The sequence below is a fragment of the Drosophila simulans genome, chromosome 3R, assembly GCF_016746395.2.
Source record: "Drosophila simulans strain w501 chromosome 3R, Prin_Dsim_3.1, whole genome shotgun sequence".
Classification (NCBI taxonomy): Eukaryota; Metazoa; Arthropoda; class Insecta; order Diptera; family Drosophilidae; genus Drosophila; species Drosophila simulans.
This window is the reverse complement of record NC_052523.2, coordinates 18,322,290-18,344,900: the sequence shown is the minus strand read 5'-3', so window position 1 is coordinate 18,344,900 and position 22,611 is coordinate 18,322,290. Positions and strand designations below refer to the sequence as shown.

Here is a 22,611-nt window from a genome sequence, read left to right as displayed (position 1 = left end):
TTAGTAACATATTTTAGGTGCCTGCTGATTACAAAAAGTTTTCTAGTTTTATTAAATATTTCAAACATTAGACAATGCTTTCGCTTCTAGTGCGCCGTTGGTATTTTGACCAAAGTATTTCAATTACGAAAACCATGAATGACATGACGTAAGCAATGCAAAGTACAGCCCAAAGCCATTTGAAGTGATCAAATGACAGTGGAAGATGAGACGGCTGCTGCTCAGATTCACGCAAAGATGTCTTAATCTGTTTTCTTATTATTTTGCCAGCCATTTTAAACCAGTAAGTTCCCATACCGGAATCAGCAGCATTTATAATGAAATTGCGAAGGTGATGGCTAAATATCGCATTTCTGCGTAGAGAGAAAGTTAGCGGCACGTTCTCAAGGATGGTCAGATTCTTGCTCTCACAAAGGATTTTTTGGTTCAGCGATCTCATTTCTTCTTTAAAAGTGCGCCACGGTATAGAATGAGCCACAAAGGCGAATTTTCTTTCGTATGAATACACGAGATTAATTAATTCTTGAGCTGGGGTAGTAAGTACATTGGGAACTTTATCTCTAAAAAAATTGGCATTGATTTCATCCTCAATAAACTGCCGAGTTGGAGGATCCACCACGACGGTCACTCCACTTTCCCGCAACTCAGAAAAGTTCTCTATTTGCGAGTAATAGGGTCTTTTGGTCAGAAAGGATCTGAGCTTGCAATCGAAGAACCCACCAAACAGAGTCCCAAAAAGGCTCATAAAAACGAAAAAGTGTTGAATTGACAGGCTGTATCGATTCGATATGGGAGAAGTTTGGCCCAAAATGGCTCTAATTGCTCGAAGATTCATCAATGGGTTTGTGTATCTCATGGTGAAATTTCTGCTATTAAAACGATTCGATATAAACACGAAGAGCATCTCAACTAGAACGAAGATGATGTAGAAAATCAGGGCCAACCTCGTGAGAGTTCGCACTCCCAGCTCCTTGAAAATATCCAGGCCCCTTAACTCCGTTGCACAAGGTACAAGAATTATCAGGGAATTTGAGTTCATGTCCATCGCGATGTTCATGTGATGCGAAAAGTTTTTACTATTGTGCAGCTGTGTCTTCATATCGATGTCATAGTTATCTTCTGTAATTTCAATCTCTTCCTTAATATTTCGATTTTGAATTCGTAGGGTTGAGTTATATCTTCGTGCGTATTCTATTAACATTTCGGTTAAAGCTACAAATAATATTCTTATATCGCTTGGAATTGCATTTAATACCTTTCCCCGAAAGTTCATGGGACGGTAAAAAATCTTTTTAATGGCCAATACATTGCGAATCCTCTTAAAATGCGGTTCCGGAAATGAGTGCAAGCGAAGAGTAGATGCGGAAATTTGTCCATTGGATTTTTCCTGAACAATAAGTACTATCAAATGCAGAAATTGTAGATCCTTCAATTCATGGGTGATGTCCTCGATAAAACTTGGATCTGGTTTCCGGTGAATCATTAAAATTATTCGCTCCTGCCGCATGCAATCAAACGATTTGGCCAGTGTATTTAAAAGTCCAATATAAGAGTTGTTTATCAAGCAAACCAATGCCAAAGCATTGTGGTTGAAGGTCTTTTCCAAATTAAATACATTCAGTTCATTTGAGCGCACTGTTGGAATTCTTGGTGGATTCCAATCCTGTAGCGAACAATTGGCCAAATTACTATGATGTAGTAAAAACAAAGTTTCCACTGAACGCTCATTGTGAACAGATTGGAGCAGTCGGTTTAGAAATATCTCATGTTGGTTTTCAGTTCCATCAGATGAACCGTAGATTATGAAAAGTACCAAAAAAATATTAATGAATTTCAGCTGCTTCGGTAACGCCATTTTCTGCTTTAGCCAACAATCTACTAGTCGAACTAAATTAAATGCAACTCTCACTTCTGTTCGTCCAATTTCCATTTTCTAATATCAGTTAGCAGCTGTCAATTTTGAATGTCATGAAGCCAGGTGAAGTTTAAGGAACTTCATTAACTTAAGAGGTCGACTATCTGTAATGTATGTGTATCTTGATTCATATCTCATATGCAGGACTTACATTTGTAATAGCATCAAATTTTAAAAAGAGTTCTTCAATATGTGCGTAATAAATTAATTTAAGATAATATCCTTACACCACACAAATGTTTCCATTTGGCGTTTTCTTCTTACCTCCCAAAATGAGCTCAATAATGAAAACTATGATTGCAAATCCATAGCCACATCCAAGAACACACCATAGCCATTGGAAATGACGAACTGATAAGGGACTTTCTCGTTGAATATTATTTCGCTGAAAAGTTGGATTGATTACCTTTCTAAGCGGGTACGGTGATTGTTTTATCCAATGACCCACAAAGCCGTACTCCTGCAGTCGCATCATAAACCTGAATAGGCTTCTATCCAGCATAGAGTTATTCTTGAGGATATAGGTGATGGGCAAGGCTTGTATGATAGTCAAATGTTCGGACTTGCATAACATTTTGTGGCCATAGAACTTCCAAAAGTTATCTAAGATATTCCAGTCCTCTGAGTACAGAAGGTATGCGTTGCTGGTGTTTGCTTTCAGCAACATTTGAACGCGATCCCACTGACTAACATACTTGAGGTTTATCAAGTGGTTCTTAACGAAATCGGAACCAGCTTCACTTTTTAGAAAAGGATCCATGGTGGGTCCCACGATCACGGGCAGCCCACTGTCACGTAGATCCTCGAAGTTCTTAACGTGTGGCTGATCGGAGTACTTCATGAGGAGGGCACTCAACTTGCAGCTGAAGAAACTGCTGAAGATCAATCCAAAAACGTTTATGGCCAGGAAAAGCTGACGAAGTGATAGGCTTGATCTTCGGCTGATTGGGAACGACATGCCCAAAATTGCCCGAAATGCGCGGAGATTCAGGAAAGGAATGAGACTGGTGAACCTGTATGCTCTGCCGGTCATTCTATGGGTTATTGCGAGAATAGAGGCCTCTGCCACCACAAATATTCCATAGACAATGAAAATGTATACCAGCCAAGAGTGCACATCCAGTTGTTTAAAGACTTCCTCGATTCTCAGCTCTTTGCCACAGGGAACAGCAACCATTAGCGACGATATGTCGTGGGGATTCCAATTCTTCAAATTATCCATGTTAGTGTGAACTTGACTTTTCAACTGGATGTCGGGGACCACAGATGTTGCAACTGTCAACTTATACGAGGCATTCAAAACTCTAAGGCTCAAATTGTACTTCAAGGCAAACTCGATGACGCCGTAGTCACGATTTCGAACAATGGGTATAGACATACCTGATGACACAGTGACGTTGATTTTTAGGGCTGAGTCCCAATCGGGCAGCAGATTGATGACTTTGCCTTTGAAGTTTGTCTCGGGGGTATAAAATATGGGTCCTTTAAGGCCTAAAATATCATCGATTTTATCAAAATGTACACTCGGAAAAGGATCAAGGAGTCGTATCGTTAGCCTATTTGACATCGAATGTTCCTTAGCTTCAAGAATAATCATTTGATACATTTGATATTTCTCTACTTGAGTGGCAATCACATTGACCATTTTAGGTGTAAGTTTCCCTCCAATCCACAGGATAATTCGTGCTTGTCGCATTCGATTTAAGTCCTTGGCCAGACTTTCAAGAAGAATTATTCCGAAATCGTCACAGATGCAAACAAGGGCCAATACAACATTGTTAAAGGAATTTCTGACTTCTACAATCTCTAATTCATTAAAGCGCAGAGTAGGAACTTCTGGATAGTTCCAATTTTGTATCTTACAATCCATTGCTGAATGTTGCAATATTAGTATCGTTTCCACTGTTTCTTCTTGCCGTATTTTTCCAACGAGCTTGTGGAGAAACCTAATCTGCAGATTTTCCACATTTTTCAGCATACCTTGACTTAAATAAATCAATAATATTATAATTATTGCGACCTTAAACTGCCAGTCCATATGTTCTAACTGATTTTAAGTAGTGCAGAAAATATACTGGATGGCCGACAATTTTGAAAGTTGGAAAGTGTCCATCTAAACTTGTCTCTAGTTGAGTGCTTTATTCACAATTTACGAGCTGACAGCTGACAGTCGATAGAAAGATGGGATAATGGCAACCAGCTTAATAATAATTAAATTGGTACATAAGGTTGCACTATATGAATTTTATTATATAATATATAATTAATATATGAAATTTAATACGATTGAAGTATTTCGATGTTCCTTAAACATACTGTCATTCAACTGGCATATCCTATTCGATTTAAAAGCTAAAACTAACATTTAACTTTTAATGAATATAGCTATAAGCCAATTCTCCTCAGGCAGCGAAGTGTGAAGTTCAATTGTGTTTTCGTATCTATTTTCTTGATTTTTAGCAATTAATGCGATTTTCCGAGAATATCATTTTCAAATGATTGCCATAAAATATTACCGCAAATAATCCCGCATCTGGCCAACTGGCATTCCGCTGGTTTTGTCTGGCGGAGAACCACAGACACTCATTAATCAGGCGGCAAATTGTCACAATTTGTGGCAATTGTTTGCCTGTATTTGTGCTGCTGTAATTATGACAATTTTGCTTAATTGTTTTTGTTGCGGTCGCTGATGCCAGCTACTTTTTTATATTCATTTGCTGTTTTATCTCACATATGATTGTTTACATTTAGCAATTGCTGATGGGCATCGCAAGTCGCTCGCTGCTTTGGCTTAACGATGCTAATTTGATTAATTTCCCTTTTGGCCGACACACACGTCGTATACGTAATGCCGATAATCCGCCCTGTTACAGTTTATGAAACGTTAATTAGGACTGATAATTGGCGGGCATGGGAGAATGTTAATTGAAGCACGGCACGCTGTTTTCATTATGCCGATTGAGCGAAGTACGATTCAATGGAATGTTTATGACATTTGGCACTCAGTTACCACTAATTGTATGCCAGCTACGCAAAATGTGCTTGCTTTAAGTCCCTTTAAAGAGCACACATCGCATTTGAAGTATATAAAATAAAACCAGCTGGCGGAAGCCCCCACAAATCCCCTTCAATCTTTAACAGTATTAATGTAACAATATTTTTACCACCAAAGCTGTCCAATAGCCCGATGCCATTGCCACTCAATCAGTTGGACGGCCCCGAAACCGCACGAAAAAAAGCTGAAGAAAATTTCATGAAAAATTGAATAAACAAATCTGATTATGCGTCGAGCGCAGAGACACTCAGACACACACACACACACACTCTCGCACACCATCGAAAAACACTCGCCGTTCAATTTAGAAACCGCAATTTGTATTTTCCTCTGTCGGATATCCATATATACACTTTTATATATGTATGTATGTATCTATGTTCTCGGTCCAATTTCCAGCGCTGACAAATGCAAAACCCCAGCATTTGGCCGTCGGTTCACTCTAAATGTTATTTATAATAGAATTTATGCCTAGATGCCGAGCATCTATGCTCCGGCCTGAAATGAACTGGACAAAATGCAAATGGCAGCCTGTCGCCAGCGTTCCAATTTGGTTCGTGTATCAGATTTTAATACCCTAAATACGCAGCTATAGTTGGGCATTTTGTATATTTCCGATACCTGCATTATGCAATTTTGTTCATTTTTGATAAGCTCATAAATTTGGTAAGTACTTAAAATGTAATATAAATCAGCTAAAAATAGTATTAAGGTGAGCATTTTCTAGCCTAAAGAAGCTTCTATGGGAAACCGCAGGAAACCTAGATGTTAGATAGGTTTCAAAAGCTTAAAATATATAAATAAATTCGTAAATGGTAATTTCGTAGTTTGGATTCACAGGCAATTGTGCCATTATTTGTTTTCATTTTGCCGGCTTGGAGGCCGGTTTAGGCAACCACAGAATTCAGCAACAGCAATGGCGAACGAGCGTTATAATGAACCATTTTGCGGCCGAATGTAGGAAAAAATAAATAAACCAGATCCAATGCTCGCAAAAATGTTCCAAATTTTTTACTTTTCGCGCTGCGCTTCAAAATGATACATAAATTGAAATCGAAATTGAAACGGACACTGGGCAAATAGCATTTGACATTATATTAAAATAAAGTCATAAATTGGGCAAAATGTGTGCTGTGTTTCCATTTCCCTTTCCCACTTTCTCCAACACTCCCCTTTCTCTTTCTGCGAATCTATCTGTGTGTGTGTCTGTATGTGTATGAGTGTGCGTGTGCTACGAAGCGTTAAAATTGCATGAAGCCAAATCTCAATGGCATTTATGTGCTGTTGTGGCGCCGCCATTAACACGGCCAAAAATGCTGGAACTCGGGGATTGGGATTGGGATTGGGATAAGTGCGGGTGTGGTATCGTTTGGGCCAGCCATTGCGTTGTCAGCCATTGTCAGCAGTGGTGTTGGCCATACAACAATGGCCGCTGGCGGCATGTGTCAACAGCTGTTGCACCGCCGCGGCTGCAGTTGCATAATTTTTGGCCTCTGCCACACCCACACCCACACCGCTAAATGAGCAACAAAAGTGGCACAACAGAGGCGAAAAATGAATGCATTGGTAAAAGTCAATTTCATTACAAACGGGCGTATTTAAATTAAAATCAACACACCAGAGAGAGGGGTCAGCACTTTTTTCTGTTTGGATTACCCTTTCACTTTAGTTACTTTACTATAAAATTCACTAGAAAATATAGTCTGGCTTATCTTTTAAATAATATAACTATTTCACAGCTAAGGCCGAATTATGCTTTACCCGGGTGCTTAAAAGCATTTAATAGTTAACTTTAAATATTTTAGCAGTCACTCTCTTCCTGCGTGTGCATGTAAATAGTTCACACGGCCACTAAAACGGAAGTCGTAACGCACACACACCCACACACACGCTCATGTGGGCCGTGCACGCTGTGTGTATGTGTGTGTGTTAGTATGCCAGTGCAGGCGCTGCAAAGTATGCTACGAAATATTTTCAGTTTCATGCGCCAAGGCTTTACATTCATTGTGTGTGTTCCCGACACGCCTCCCGTCCCCCGCCCCCCCTCTAGCCCATCGCTGTGGCAGAAAAATGGAATTGTTTATTTGCTTTCGCCTTTTCTTATTTAAAACTATTTTATGTGCCTGCTGTCCCAGCGTAAACTTTGCCAAAACGATGGAAAGTGCAGAAAAAACTAGGAGCAGCCCAGGGAAAGTCCTGTTAGAAGGAGTGAGAGAGATAGAGAGAGAGGGCGGGAGGGAGATGGGGAGATCTGTACCAGCAATTGGAGTGTGAAACGTTTTCACTTCCGTGTGCCTTTGGTCCAAGACTGTGTCGCTCCTGCAGCACTTTTCTTAACATGCACATAAAGTTTAGTCGATTCTGTTGCTCCTTTCGTTTTGGCCATGGCTTACACTCGCTGCCGTTCGACCAAAATCCCATTTGGCACTGAATTGTGTGCACACATTGAATTTGTAGCTAGCTTAAAACCGGAGCAATCTATGGGCATTAATAGATATTTTATCTCTGCATGTGTGCCACCGTAGTATTTATATTGCTGCCTTTTTGTGCAGTGTAATTGAATTGCAAGTGCAGAGAGTGCCATACTTTTTATTTGCTCCTGTTTGGGTTTCTTTAGCTGATGTTGGCTGACCAACCAACACAGAAGTTTCGGACTGATGAGATGCAATTTTAAATATCAATTATGTGTATCTTCTTAAATGTATTCCTTTTTAGACATAAAATCAAGCTTAGCTCGTTTTAAGTATCACATTTTTTTCCAGTGCATTTGAGGCCCTTCAACGAGGCATTGAAGATAGCCAACGGTTTATGACGTGTTTATTCGCCACAACAATTGCGACACAATTGTGCCACATGCAGTGACATTTATGTGACCAACTCGAGTGCGAGAGAGATGGATGGATGCCTGGTTGGTTGGTGGAACAGAGAGGGGGCGAGTGTTGTCTATGAGTTATGGCTCTTCAAGCGGCAACTGCAACCGCTGCATGCAACGTTGACACATTTTACTGTGTGTGTGATAAATGAAGCATGCCAAGAAAAGCCAAGTCCAGGCACGTGACAATTGCGGTTGCCCTCGAGTGTTTCGCTTTAATAGTTTAGGCCAGAAAATGGCTCAACTTTACGGCAGGGCACTTGACATCGGATAGTTATTGAGTCTTCCAAGAACGAGCTAGTAAAATTTTAAATGGTGTTCATTCTAAGACAAGTTAGATAAAAGATTACAAAACTGTTGTGCCCCTAAACTCTTTAGAAACAGCAATCAAGGCATGTTTCGTTTAATAGTTAAATAAATCCAATCGAAACAGGTAAGCTTTTCAAATTACTGCAGGTTTTAGGCTTCAGATTGAGCTGGGCAAATTGATTTTATTGAAAATGAAAAGGTAAACGGATGTACAAAGTATTCCAGCTTGCCACCATCTGCGAACCAGTTAAAACACGGCCAGGAATCTCTTCTTTCGGCTAAGAACTCCTTGCCAATTGAACAATAAAGTCATAATACTCCTTTCGAGCTGCGAGAAGCGAGCGCATGGAAAGGCTGTGTGAGCCGGGCTAAATGAAATAAAATGCAATAAAATAACAACTTAACACCTTTGGCGCAAAATAGACAGAGCGAGCATAAAAGGGAACCACCTTCGGAGGACTCAGAATGCCAGACCCACAATGCCAACTATATATACCCATACAATTCACACACACAAGTGCGCAGGCAATGCAAAAAGCAAACCGTAAGCGCAGACTAAGCCGATTATAGCACGAAAGTAACGGCAATGATGGGCGGCATGGCAGTTGGGGTTGTGCACTGGAAAAAATATTATTCACTTCAAATGTCTTAAGATTTGTGAACTAATCTCAGCTGATAAGATCTAGAGAGATTTGAATTCGTTTTAAAATGTATCATACATGCTTAAAATTGTTTATCATATAAATCGAAAACATTGTTACTAAAAATGAAGTGAATGTTATATATAAACATTTGAAATTCTAGTGGAACTGTGGGAAAAGGGGGAGTTATTCGGCAGGAAGTGCGTGGCGCGCAGAGAGTGAGAGAGAGGCATAGATAGACAAGGACGGACAAGGAGTCAGGCAGGCAATGAATTATCGCACTAGCTGCGCCAGCAGTCGAGACAAAAGTGTTGTAAAAAATGTAGTACTATTAATTTTCTTTGCATATCTTATTGTATCTTCATAAACAGACACGCACACAAGACAGTCTGGGAAAATACAGGGAAAACCGTGAGGATGTTCGTTGGGGTGGGTCGATAGGGTGTAACAGCCCTCAGGAAACTGGCTTAGTGCTAAGAGATTTCTAATTCAGTTGAGCAGAAATAAATTACTTACCGTAATTGTTTGCCATATAAAACTGTAGCAAAATACCACTGAGATCTTTGGGATAGCTACCCCCCTGGTTTTTTCTGCCCAGACAGCTCTGCAAAAGGATTCCAGCAACTTTGGCTCATGCGTAAGGCAGGAAAATCTTAAATATCTTGCTGGGAGCGGCTATCTTCTGCTCGTGGGAACTTTAATAATTTTTACAAAATTTATTCACTTGTTTACTTTTAATTTATCTACCGCACACTTATAGTTGACACGAGTGCAAATTAATGCCCTTTCATTGTGTGCTTTTTGTGAGCATAAATAATTGTGCAAAGGCAGGCACAAAATTGCGTCGATTACAATTTTTAATTATTTTTTAATGAACTACAAACGGCAAAAAAATATTGACAAAAAAGAGTACGAACGCTGGCATTAAAAAAAACCCTGTCCCTTACATTATAAATTTATGCGTGTTTAAGGTAAATTTATTGCATGTTTAATTGTGGATAATGTGTCATGTGCAGGCGGCCAGAAGCCAGTAACCAGCCGAAATCGCTTTCATCATCCTCCGGACCTCCGCTGGGTAATGAGAATTTTCACTTTTATGATCTCAGCTGGGTAGTTGCTGCAGTAATAAAATCATGGAGCTCTGCCAGGAGTAGGATTAATGTGGATTGACTGCTTATCAGGGATCTTAGAGATTTCACCAAGTACTGAAATGTTCTAGCTTATTAATTTCATTTCATTTGTGCTTAACTTGTCTTTAGTACTTTTGCAAAAACATTGGGAAGAGCACTATCAAAGTAATTATGCCCACGAATGCTTACTTAAAATATATAATATAAGTGTTACTGCTTTTATAACTCAAAGAATTTAACTATCTAGGCTCTAAAGATACATTCATAAAGCCTTGATGATCATGTTGCGATCTCCTAGCTGGCAACCATTTTTGGGGGCTACTAGGATTCCATTGAGCAGCACTTACGCCAGTTACGTGCTCGTGCTGGCTCCGAAAATCACGCATTAGCTGCCACTTTGCACTTAAAGTCATAAATTTATTTAAATATATGGGAGGCCCAGAGTCGCTATATATGTATGTACATACGTATAAACGGCCAGAGCCGCACACGTTCGCCCAGCACCGTTGTAAAGCAAAATTTATATTAACTTCATTTGGCCGGGTGGTGCTGCTGCTGCTCCTGCTGGGTGCTCCATGCAGTCGCTGCATAACTCATACGCACCGTGTGCCGGGGACCGTGCCGTGAGCCAGTCAGTCAGGCAGTCGCGATGCGTGGAAAACTGGCAGCCTCCACTCCAACCAGCCATATCACCGACACAAAGCGAAGAAAGGGCCTCGAAAAATGGTAGCCAAGAGAATTTTAAATTACGCTTTTGAGTGCCGACTGAGGCTGAGGCCGAAATGCAACTGCAACTGCTGCTGCTGCTGCTGCTACTACTACTGCAACTGCATCTGCTGCTGCGTGCATTTAATTGCAAATGAAGCAAAAGAGGAGCGACGCAGCCAAAGCGCTGACAATGCCAATTGCAGCTTCAACTTCAGCCCTTGCCCATGGCCAACCGTGGTGGGAAAAAAGTGCATCAGTCGGAGGCATCAACACATGCAACGGCAAACTGCAAATGACGTTTAATCAAAGTTGTTGAAATTGATAGCATTGTTTGTAGTGCACGCGCGCCAAATGGCAAAATGCATTTTAAATTGCGCTAAATGTGTTAATTAAAGCTACCCCATGCCACCAGCCAACAGACACGAGTTTGCTTTTGCGGCTCATTGGCCGTGATTATTGTGGAGCCAAGAACGAAATCCCACTAAATAAGTAAACTGCTAGCTAGGTAGCAGTGCAACAGATTTGTATTAGACAAACGGGAGTGTGAGTCCGGGAAATTGCAACTTAGTTGCTGTGGCAGGCAATAAAATAAAGTCTTAGCCAAGCGCCAGGCAGAATCTGGGGGCACTTTTAATTTGTTGTGCAACAAATTAGCATTTATTTTCATTACGATTCCAACTTGCCGGGTGTGTGTCTGCCTCGTCGCCCCACCGCCTTTTTCCATTCATTTTTTGTCAGCTCTTATGCACGTTGTTTGCTTTTAATTATAAATACATGTAAGCTAAGCATTTTTAACCCTCGGTTGTGCATTATGTCTTAAAACTTTTAAAAGTAAAATAATTCTAATATCGTATGTAAAATCATTATAAATTTATCTGAGAATAAATAATACAAGTAAGTTAAATTTGGTATTTGCGTTTTTAAGCTAAAACGAGAGTGTGGATAATATTTACAGAATGTAAAATGCCATAAGCCATAAACGCTGCTTTAGCTGCACTAAAAAATCCATTCACATCTTTTTGCCCATCCACATTATGCCACCCCATTTTTGTGCAATGGGTTAATGCAGCAAATCCCCGCCATGCAACATAGAAATGTGCGCGGAATTCTTGCATTCAATTAATGCGTGTGCGAGTATAGAAAGCATCGCTGCGTCGCCGCTGCTGACCATTCTCGTCCTCATCCCAGTAACCATCTGCATCCGTATCCCTATCCCTATCCCTGTGGCCATAGCCATAGCCATAACCATGACCATCGTCATTATCACCTTGCCGGCGCTGGGCATTATCCAAGTAAGAGCTCACGCCCGACTGAGCGCCCAACGAAGCTGAAGACCACGGTGCGGATGAGTAACGCTGCCTGCCATAAGACCAAGGATGCCGACGGGAGTTTGTGCCAGCATACGGGTTGTAGTGGTGCTGATAGTAATCGGAGCCCGACTCCGATTCAAAGTCGGGCCGGGACGAGTGGTCGATGTGTGTGCGATTAGGATAGAAATCGCCGGCATCGGAGGTGGAGAAGGTCTGAGGCGGAGGTCTGCGCTGCCCGTAATTATAAGCATCATCATTCGCGATGTGGGGCCGATAATCGTGGTGATTTTGCTGAGGGTTCGACTGGTACTCCGTTGGCTGTCGGTGGGGTGGCTTATTGGCCATCTCAGTGTGACCGCTGTAGGGCGATTGCAGCACCACCGTGGGCGTAACAATGGAGGGCGGCACACTCGGCTCGACGGCCGGAACTAAAGCAGCCTGATGATTCCAAGATGATGCCGCTGCCGACGCCGTTGCCGATTCGGTGGCCGTTGTGGAGGTCTGTTCGCGTGAATTCATCTCGGCTAATTTGTTGAAACGGTTGCGAGTGCCGCTGGCTGTGAGCACCATCACGGTGGGATTCATGTCCGCCATATGATCCTTCAGGCAGTTCTGCAGCATGTTCACAAAGAAGAAGAACGAGAGCAGCGTTAGTGCGTTCATCACCGAACCGCTGCTCTTCTTCGATTTCTTTGACGATTTGGTGGGCGGAGGATGCGGTGGTGGCCCAGGCGGGGGATGGTGGGCAGATGGATATGCGGGCCCACTGCCCGCACTGCTCGGATGAAAGGAGGAGAAGCTACCCGAGGGTGGGTCATGCTGCAGCTCGTACTCCACGGATGGCTCTATGCCGCTGCAAAATTCAAACTGGCATTAGACGCGGAACTTGCACTGGAATTGGGGTTATGGTTTGACTTTGATGGCCAGTGCACAGGGAGAAAAGGGTATTCTAAGCCGCTGAGTTTGATCAGTATTATTAGTTATATATGAATCCTAAATTAGTTATTTAGATTCTTTCATAACAATTTAATTTCTTTGTATATTCGGATGCAATATTTCATTCGTTTCATTGATTTTCTCCAAGTGCAGCGGTGGCTCTTTGCTTACCCGTAGCCGGAGTGTCCGCTGCCAGCCGCCGTGGCCGCATAAGCACCGTTGTGGCTGCTGGCGGCCGCCAGGAGCGGTGGTCTTCCCTGCTGCCCCTGGTATCCTTGGAGTCCTTGGTGGTAATGGCCCGGCAAGTAGTGGCTCGGGTAGTAGTGGTTGGGATAGTAATGCACACGCTGCGTTTGACTGCAAGAGAAGGTTGAAGGTGAGTGGTGAAACGGGCAAGCGGATGAGTGAGTGGATGGTGGGTGGTAAGGGGGCATGTGGTTGCGTGGCCGAGACGCCGCTCCTGTTTGTGTCCCACATTAGCCCGGCTAAGTGCCTGAGGTATCAGTCCGCGCCCGCAGTGGCGGCCTTTTGGGGCCAGGGGTCGATTGCGATTGCAGTTGCCTCCGGCACTCCAGCACTTAATCTTTAAGGAGCACACTTTATCCTGTTGCATCTGATTAAACTCTTTCAAGGCTTCTTTAAAGGATTGTTAATATTAAGTAGGATAGAAGAAAGAAGTTTATTAAAGCGTTTAAGTTTTGCATTAATACATTATTTAAGATGTTGGTTAACAGGACTTCATGATAAACATATAAAGAGATCTTAAGTGAGTTTAGATTAACGATATAATTCTAGAGAATTAACTGTGCCACTCCTTAATTATATCAAATTTAATTTGATTTGGCTGTATAGCAAATACATCCGAAATCTCAATGCCTTTGACCATGGCTTACGCATAATTATTTCCGGAGATGGCTGAGAGCAGCGGATGTTGTTCCTGCTGTTGCACGTTGAGTTGATTTGCCATTTGGCCGTCGGACATTTTGGCCGTCTTTGAGTTCACCAAATTCAATTGCTAATTGATTTGTGCCGAAAAGCGCGCATGTTTATCACTTCACAGTGCAGCAGCGTGGCTCATTGTCGCTGGTGCTCAACCTGCCATAAACCGATGGCAACTCGACTGCAGAAGCCGCAAACAGGACGATCAGGACGAACAGGACGAACTGGAGTTTGGGGCTGAAGCAGCAGGAGATGGTGCGCCCAGCCAACCGCAAGTGACAATGTCGTTTAGGCAACTGGGCAAAGCCTTTCCCAGACACTTGCCTGGCAGGCGGCTATTAACGCAGGTGAACTTGAAGTGGGTGGTAATCGTGGTGGTGCTGATGGTAGTGTTGCTGCTGGTGCGGGAGAAGAAAGGCAGGCGACTGTCATTGTCAGCTGCTAAGTGAGTTTGGCTACAACTACCAACTTGCAACTGCATCGGCCTTAAAACAACTACTCAATGGCAGTGATGGCAGGTACTGCTCGAGCAAAGCATTGGTACACACTTTGGTGTACCAATACTTAAACTAGGTACTAGTAAAAAAATTACTCACTAATTAAAGGAGGAAGTTATAGATTTTAAACGAGAGATCCTTGCTTCATCCCCTGTTATATTGGTTTTATTATTGAATTGCAGGATAGGTAATCTGTAGTCTCTTAATTTAATTTTGTACTCCGTGGAGAAAGTATTTCCATTCCCATCACTGTTCGTAACACGTACCCAAAAGCCAGCTGACAATTGCCGGCAAAGTGTTTTGTGGCGACATCGGCCAACTGACACACACCTGAATTGGAGCGTTGCGTTGCATGCATGCGCTGCACATTTCGGCCAGGCCAGACAATTAGTGAGCGACAAAAGGCCGGGAATGCTCCTTGGCATCTACCCCCACACTCCACACTCCTCCCTCTCCACTCCCCTCACCGATTCCTGTCAGTGTTAATGACGCTGCAGTCGCTTGTTTATTGCATTAAAAGCTCTATGGATGCAGCGTTATGCATCAGAAATTGTCATAATTGTGCCATGTCTGGCCCAGACTTTGCCACTGTCGTCTGTGCAGCCAAATGGAGCTCGGTTCTTGTGGTCCCTTGTGCGGTTAGTCGAACCCGGCTTTTGGTTGGGGTTCCACTTCCACTTCTCCACTTCCTCGCCTTTGGTCTTGAAGATTTATGACTGGAGCTAATAGTTTTCATTGCCAGAAAAGATTTTTATATTGAATAGCATTTTATGGGGTATATTAGTGGGCTTTTAGTTTAAGTGCTGCTGATATCAGTTATCACTTACTACAAGTGCTCTGATCTTCCACTAACTTGTTCTGACTACATTTAATTTTAATATATACTACGTTTAAGCAAGAAGTATGCAACTCTTCGATCATACATAGATACAATAGTCCCGAAAAATCCATGTCTGTTGTCTTTCGTAAAGCGGAAACATTAGACTGCAATAACAAATATTTAACATTTCCGCAGTGCTAGCGACAACGTGGAGCAAAAAAACAAAAAAGAAAGAACAACATCAGCTAGATTTGCAGAATCAAAAGCATATAATAAATTGCACTGCAACTTTTCCACACATTTTCCAGCTTTGTAACGCTTTGATTTGTCGCGCTGCCCCAACCCCCAACATTTTTGGCCCCCAGGAAATGTTGGGCAAAAAACTATGGAAAAGAAACTAGAGGACTTTTGCTGATGCTTCCAAAAAAGGAAACATATCGAAAAGTCAATTGCCTTGCGGGGTTGAAAATTTGAGAACATAAATGGGGGGCTGTTTTTTTTTTTTTTTTTTTGTGAATTGGGTGGGGTATTTATATTTAGCTTTTGTTGCTGGCGCCATTGTCAACATATTTCAAAGCCTTCCCAGGACCGAGACATAGAGTCAATAACAAGTTGACTCGGACATATTGTAGTTAACTAGTAGCCGAACATTTGCCACCAACATTTTTATAAGATTTTATGGCCACCGAAATTGGTCAGTGAGAGCGCCCAGCGAAATTTAATGACTGGAAAATGAGGCATTTAAGCCAAGTGCCAACGAAAGTTTTTCCCTTCGAGTTGTTGAACGTGCCAGATATTTATGGGTCTGCATCTGTATCTCCAGCTCGGTTCGTGTCTGTGTCTGCCAGCGATGGCTGTTCCTGTATCTGTATCTGTATCTGTTTCTGCCCCGCACTGAAGGATGTGCTCGAAGGACAATTGGGGGGGCGGGGCCAGTCGTGGGATGCTTTACAACAGCGAAGGCATACATTAATTGCCGTGATTAACACGTAGAAGCATTAAATTATACACAAAAGCTGCAGGTGAATCAGAGTCGCTACTGTTCATACACTTTTAAGCCAAACATAATTAAACTTCGAAAAATGGAGTAATCAATAAAAGTGTGTGTTTTATCTCACGGATATATTCGATTTCAAATGAAATCTCGGATAAAAAACTATGTTTGCATCACTTGGCAATGGAAATAGAGCTAGTTGGATAGAAGTATATGTCGCTGGGTTAATTGCAGTCAATTAGGATGAAGAAGTAAGGCATTTGCATGACATTCTTGGCTGCACAGTCAAAGTATTTGAAGCGAGGGTATCAAAAGGAGGCCTCGACATGGCCACATCAATTATCACAAATGCGGCCAGTGCATGCGCGCCAACCCCACCCACTTTGTGTCTGGGCAAAGTGCATAAATCATTTGGCTACATTAGGTCCTTGAAAACCCTAAGTAAACTTTTTCGGCGATGGGGCGATGGGAAACAAAAATAAAACCTCGTTAGGCAGCTGAAGCCAAGACGAAGGAGCGGATGCTACGTGCCTGGACTTTGACTTGGACTAGGAGCTGGTAGTGGAGCTGGAGCTGGAGTAGTGGCTGTATCAGAAGGACTACCGCCAGCACAGTGTCAAGTGTAAAGAAGAACTACTAATCAGCAGTTAATTCTTATCTTTAATTAAGTGCACGTTCCACCCCCTTCGGCTGGGCAAAGTCCTTGGCGTTTATGGCAGGAGTCCTGGGAGTCTGGCCAAACTTTTTGCTTTTCCGCCAACACTTTTGTTTGTCCGCGCTCTCGGCATTGTCCTGGACAAAGGCCAGCCGGCTTTGTCCTGCTCTGGTCAATTTAATGAAATAATCTAAGCAAACACTCCTGAAAATTAAGCAGTTTTTTTTTTCGGACCACCCGTTTCCGCTCTCAAATTAAAAATGTAATGCGTTCGCCTTTGTTTTGTTGCCGGCGAATAATTAAATGTGCGAAAGAAGTTGCTGCAACATTAACCCGACATCCGGCTGGCCAATTAAAAAGGCCACGCAACAATGGCCCACGCGCTCATGCATGGCTTACTCAATCCCTTGGCAAACTCAATCCCTTAACCCCTGATTAACCAAGACGTTGTGAATTCAACGCCAGCTAGATGCGACAAAAAAGATATATCTGGGGTAGTGTCTATAAGTCATTACCCCCATTGAGATGGAGGAACAGGGCCCACAGGTAGGAGTGTAGGCAAAGTTGCTGCCGCTTTCGGCTCTCAAGTTGTTTGACAAACAATACACAACATGGCCAGGGGTTTTTCTGGCCAAAAAGAAAGAAAGTTTAAGGGCTAAAAAACACGGGGAACGAGAGCCGCACTCAAGCGTGCCCGTCACATTTTTGCGCTTTTACATTCCCCTCCCTAGCGAAAGTGAAGGGGGGTAGGTAGGGCATCATCATCATCATCAGATACATGAAAAACATTTTTTCAGCAGTGAAAAGCTGCACTAAAAATAAAATAAAAGATATTTTATTGAAGTGGCGCAGGGGAATGATAGAGTGAAAGGGAAGCACCCCCATCCAATCCCATACTGTTCGCTCGCAGATTAATTATGCATCGCTAAAATGCTAAGCCAGGTAGCACCAAAGCACCGTGGCATCAGCATCGCAGTGCCCCAAAGGCAAATGGCAAATGGGGTGGGGAATGGGGCATGGGGCAGGCATATGAGAAGGGGCAGTATGTAAAAGCCAAGTACAAGCCACAACAAAATTAAAAGCCAAATAAAATCACAAAAAATGGTTTTGGGCAAATACAGCAGTGACAGGAAATCTCGAGCCTAACACACTGCAGTTAATACACTTTCTGGTCCAAATTTTGGGTCTAAATAAAATATTTAAGGCTAAAAAAGAGTCTTATCTAGAAGTTAGTTTATTGAATATCTATTACAATTTAATTTAAAAAAATATAACTTTCTTTGAACTAACACCAGCTACACATCATCTTCTGTTCAATACATTATTCTTTCTAAAATGAAAAAATCCAAATAAACCTTAGCAAATTGATAAGCTAAATATTGGATTATCAAAAGGTCACATGCAAATCGGTTTTTATAGAAAATCCTCTAGAATTTCGCGGCAGGCAGCTCAAATCAAAAATGCCTGTCACAGACAGACCCAACAAATCATCATGCCTCTTCACACATTGCGCTCCCACACTCACACACACACAGAGGTAAGAACCACCCACACACTCACGCGAGTCGCCCACAAATTATTCACATAAATAAAAAACGGACAAAAAATTAAAATTAAAATAAAAATTAAAAGCTACAGCTGAAAATCAAGCAGCAAACGTCAAAGCCAAAAGCGCGAAGCTGTCGTCATGTCACTGCACCCGAGTTCAGGTGAGTGGGGAATCCCCAACCCCCCTCTACCACACACACATACACCCTCTCACGTATACAGGCGAATATGAGGTGTTTCGAGTCAAGAGACACACACACGCACACACATAGAGGCAGGACAGGTGGATGGATGGCGAAGCCAGGAGACGCCAACAACAACGACATCGCAGTACCCACTTGAAGCGCTTTTAACAAAAATTCTTTTAATTTCCTACACTTCTTTTTTTCGGCAACACCAACTGGTGGGGGTGGGAAAACGGGACAGGTGGAGTCAGCGAGTGCATAAGAAAAGGGCTGTGCACTTAGGGTTGAGAGGAATATTAAATACCCCGGCTAAGCTTTTCAAGATCCACGGTATCTGTTAGTTAATATCAGTGTTCGATATCTAAGAAATAAATACCTTTTGAGTTCATAGTTCGAATCATAAAGAATGCCTCAAGAAAGATCTAGAATCACAATATTTATATATATGCTTATATTTTCCTCAAAAATACCATTGACTTGCGCATAATTAAGAGAAATCAGTAAGCTATCCTTAGTTTTTCAGCTAGAAATGATTTCGGCATGATTTAGGATCTCGCATGGACTCATGTGTGTGTGTGTGTTTGTTGTTTCTGAGCAACCCTCACGGAAAATGGAATTTTCCTGGAAGACGATGGCGTTGAAGAAGAAGTAGAAGAAGCGGCGACAACGCTGCATTGTTGATGAACAAGCAGCACGCTAACAAGTCGCCTAAGCCCCTCTCACCTGTCTCAAAAAAAAGTGAAAAAAAAATTAAGAAAAAAGTGGAAAAAAAGCCAGCATTTTACCACCCATCGAAAACCCACTGAGGGCACCTTTCAGCACTGGCGTTGGTACGTGGGCGCTTACATTGTTGTTCTTACCGCTGTTGTTCTTGTTCTACATGCACATGCCACGCCCCGTTTTCCCACTCACCACCCTACCCTCCCCTTTTGCCAAGACCATTTAGATATGAGGAAGGTGGGCAAAAATTATGATGCCTATGCTTGTTTCTCGTTTTCTGCGCTTATTTTAATTTCGACATTTTTTTTAACGCTACCTGTTTTTTTGGCCTTCGAAAATTACAATAGAAAAAGGAACAAACCTTGGCGCAGATTTAACAGTTAGGGAAAAATAGGAAAATTCAAGTGCATTTTTCACTTCACTTTACGGTGCATTCACATTTCCGTTGCATTGCATTGCAGAACAGGGCGAATAAAAAAAGGGAAAAACTTAAAAACAAAACACAGTTTGAGGGCATCAGAAAGCGAAAACAGAGCTGCGGATTTTCGCAATTTGTCCCTTGGCTTGGGTGGGGCTGCAGGTATCCAGGGTCCTTTGTTTCCACATTCCCCACCTGCGCCACCAAACCAAACCGAACCGAACGAAAGCCTATCTCAACCCCTCGGCCAGGCAGTTGCCCTTTTTGAAGACCTTTAAGGTATTTCTGTAGCTGTGCAATTTTTTTTTGTCATTGTCATCGTTTTGCGGCGAAAAACATCGAGGTGATGAGAGTCCAAAAGGGTTAAGCGAGCAGTTGGGCTGACGAGGGGTTAAGGCCCCTCCCCCTTTTTTTTGGGCGTTCTGCAAGAGTTGCACTTTTTGCCGTTGCACTCGGCTGGCTGTTGTGTTAAATTTTTTATAAAATTTGCATGCAAAGTGCATTCGCTCGGCTTTTTGCTCACTTTTTTTGACCATTTTTTTATTTTAATTTCTTAATTAGTTGCTTTTGTGGCCGCAATGGAGGGGGGGGCGGTGGACGATGGGAGGTGGGTCTCTGGTTGCAAATGCACAGGCTGAAAGCAAAAGTCGAATGCATTTAAGGGTTGCTCGACCCTGGCAGTTCAATGCGGTCCAGCGGCTGACTTTAAGGCATCCGGTCCCCTTTTCAAATTAGTCAAATTGAAATGGCATTAGGCTTTTGATCTGCGCTCTGCAATCAAACCGAAAACTATTTAAAATCTAATTTGCATGCCCGACAAACAAATGCATAGGAAATTTGACTACTACTATTTTCTTTATTTCTTTTTTATATTTTGGCCGCCTGGTGGGTGGAGGCTGCATAATCACAAAAATTTGTCATAAAACTTTGGCAGACGCAAAAGTTTTTGCTGCACAAAGTCAAAGTCGTTGACGTCGTCATTCTCGATGACTCAAAAACGGAGGAGGAAGTGCGGCTGGGCTCGCCTCTCCTTTGAGGAATTAGTAGGGAGGCGGAGCAGCAGCAGCCATGCCACACGCATCCGCAGTTCATCCTAACCCTATATAGATTTAAAACGATTACAATTCCTGCATCACAGCCAATTTGACTGCATTCTGCTGCGGTTCTTGTGTGGGGGTGTGAAAACTTTTTAATTACCCTCATCAGCGAAAATCACGGCCTCTGTGCGCTCAAACCCTTTCGAAATTGAAGGGACTGGTTGTTTGCTTGTGGCGGGAATGGGGCTGCTGTATCAAACTTGTCTATATTATGATAATTACATTTGAATAGAATGCAGTTTGATTGAACCAGACAAGGGTACCTAATTAATATTAATAGCTGTTACTATGGAAAACTGACGAAAAAAAAAAAACGAAACTAAAAGTTGAGCAAGTTTTAATTGGAAGGGTCGAGTTCTAAGTTTGACTTTCGCCTAATTTAATTTCTTTCCCAAAATTAATCTATTCCTATGTAAGAGCCAAGAGAATTCCCTCAGCACTTAAGTTCAATGACTGGCGGCACCTTGAGTTCCCCGGGCGACTTGCACTTCCTGTTTGCCGGTGCCAACCTTTGGGAACCCATTATGGCCAGAAGAGGAGAAGAGTTGATGGGCAACGACTGGTTGCTAGAATTATGACGCAAATTGCAATTAATCAGCTGCATGCCATCAATCTGTGTCACTGGGCAAAAAGAAAGCGAAACCCGAATGCAATATGCATGTGAGCGCAGAATGCAAGTGACAGTGGACGATGCTTATCGCACTACGAGTGGCAAGTGTGAAAAGCGAAATTCTCAACACTTGGCAAACAGCTAAGGCTGTAGCCAAAGCCAAAGGCCTGTGAAATGAGTTGATCTTATCTGTAATTGCTTTCGCCCCAAGACATGGCTAAGATTCTCCGTCAGCTGCACTTTAAGGAAATGACCCAAATTAGCGTAGAAACGAAAAAGTTTTTGCATTAGCATGCGGCATCCATTTTGTCTTCAGTTTTGAAATGTTTCCCAAGGAATAATGCACTGAGAAAAGAACATCTATTTTGATCATTATCAATGGTATTTTCATTAATACACAAACTAAGTAAGTTTAGCTTGTTAACCTTGTTCTTTTTTTTTTATTGGCAATAATTTGAAGTTTCTTTTAGGCTAAAAATAAAGAAGTTATGCCAGCTAGTATTATGTTTTTTCGCTTCATAAAAATCGGCATTTTGCGAGCTCCTTGCGAGGCAGTCACGTATTGGCAGCTGCCACGCTTCCAGGTGGTTCTGATATAGCTTCGGTTTAGCTGCGACTCCTATATGCAGCATGTGCACCCCCACACGTACATATGTGCATATATGGAAGACATCTTATCTGTATCTGCAAACAGACAGAGGACATATCTGCCACACACACACACAGCGGCGTACACACCAACACACACTGCACTGTCAGTCAACAGACAAACATGCCAAGATGTTGAATTTGTACTTCCGCTTCCACTTCTTCTTCTTCTGGCTGCCTCTCTCCCTATTTTTTTTTACCACTGCACCTCTTTGTCGCTTGCCCCCAGGCTGGAAAATCAGTTTTTCTGTTGTCGCACGACTTGAATTCCTGATTATGCTGCATTTCACAGCAGCGCACAAAAAAAATAATAAAACAAAATAAAATGCATTTTTGCAAATCACAAAAACAGAGGAAGGCAAAAAATATTTCAAACACACATTGAAGTGGCATTAATTATGCGTAAATGAGCTTAATGCATCAATTAATCAAATCAAAGGCGCCAGTGGCCGATGGGCAAATCGCGCAGAATTTACACGGCTCTGCAGCCTGCAGGATCCCAGGCACAGTTTCTCATCTCATCGCGGAGTCCTGGCGCTTTGTCGCGTTTCACAAAAGCGCGAACTCGCGTAAAACCAAACTCCCCATTAGCTTCACATGGGTC

The 22,611-nt window shown here is 42.3% G+C and overlaps 3 protein-coding genes across 3 annotated transcripts; all 3 read right to left on the bottom strand.

Annotated features, from left to right (window-relative positions):
- Positions 1–27: 27 nt before the first annotated feature.
- Positions 28–1,893, bottom strand: LOC6739758. Its single transcript, XM_002076615.4, has one exon. It carries the CDS (start codon positions 1,853–1,855, stop codon positions 68–70), a length of 1,788 nt encoding a protein of 595 aa, XP_002076651.2. The 5' UTR covers positions 1,856–1,893; the 3' UTR covers positions 28–67.
- Positions 1,894–2,206: 313 nt separating this feature from the next.
- LOC27207765 lies at positions 2,207–3,560 on the bottom strand. The gene is made up of 2 exons (XM_016183440.1): positions 2,322–3,560; positions 2,207–2,266 (listed from the first exon to the last, which is right to left on the bottom strand). The coding sequence occupies exons 1-2, from the start codon at positions 3,558–3,560 to the stop codon at positions 2,207–2,209; spliced, it is 1,299 nt and encodes a 432-aa protein (XP_016035708.1).
- Positions 3,561–9,435: 5,875 nt separating this feature from the next.
- Positions 9,436–13,888, bottom strand: LOC6729051. The gene is made up of 5 exons (XM_002104336.3): positions 13,770–13,888; positions 13,048–13,233; positions 10,390–12,793; positions 10,055–10,324; positions 9,436–9,997 (listed from the first exon to the last, which is right to left on the bottom strand). The coding sequence occupies exons 1-3, from the start codon at positions 13,856–13,858 to the stop codon at positions 11,746–11,748; spliced, it is 1,323 nt and encodes a 440-aa protein (XP_002104372.1). The 5' UTR covers positions 13,859–13,888; the 3' UTR covers positions 9,436–9,997; positions 10,055–10,324; positions 10,390–11,745.
- Between the last annotated feature and the right edge of the window lie 8,723 nt (positions 13,889–22,611).

What these genes read in the sequence shown, in the direction of transcription:
- LOC6739758 (XM_002076615.4), bottom strand. Translation starts at nt 1,855, where the DNA reads ATGGCGTTACCGAAGCAGCTGAAATTCATTAATATTTTTTTGGTACTT.
- LOC27207765 (XM_016183440.1), bottom strand. Translation starts at nt 3,560, where the DNA reads ATGGTCAATGTGATTGCCACTCAAGTAGAGAAATATCAAATGTATCAA. An exon ending in CACCGTACCCGCTTAGAAAG is followed by an intron (nt 2,267 to 2,321) that starts GTAATCAATCCA and finishes GTCCCTTATCAG; the next exon opens with TTCGTCATTTCCAATGGCTA.
- LOC6729051 (XM_002104336.3), bottom strand. Translation starts at nt 13,858, where the DNA reads ATGTCCGACGGCCAAATGGCAAATCAACTCAACGTGCAACAGCAGGAA. An exon ending in ATCTCCGGAAATAATTATGC is followed by an intron (nt 13,234 to 13,769) that starts GTAAGCCATGGT and finishes CTTCTCTTGCAG; the next exon opens with TCAAACGCAGCGTGTGCATT. An exon ending in AGCGGACACTCCGGCTACGG is followed by an intron (nt 12,794 to 13,047) that starts GTAAGCAAAGAG and finishes TGAATTTTGCAG; the next exon opens with CGGCATAGAGCCATCCGTGG.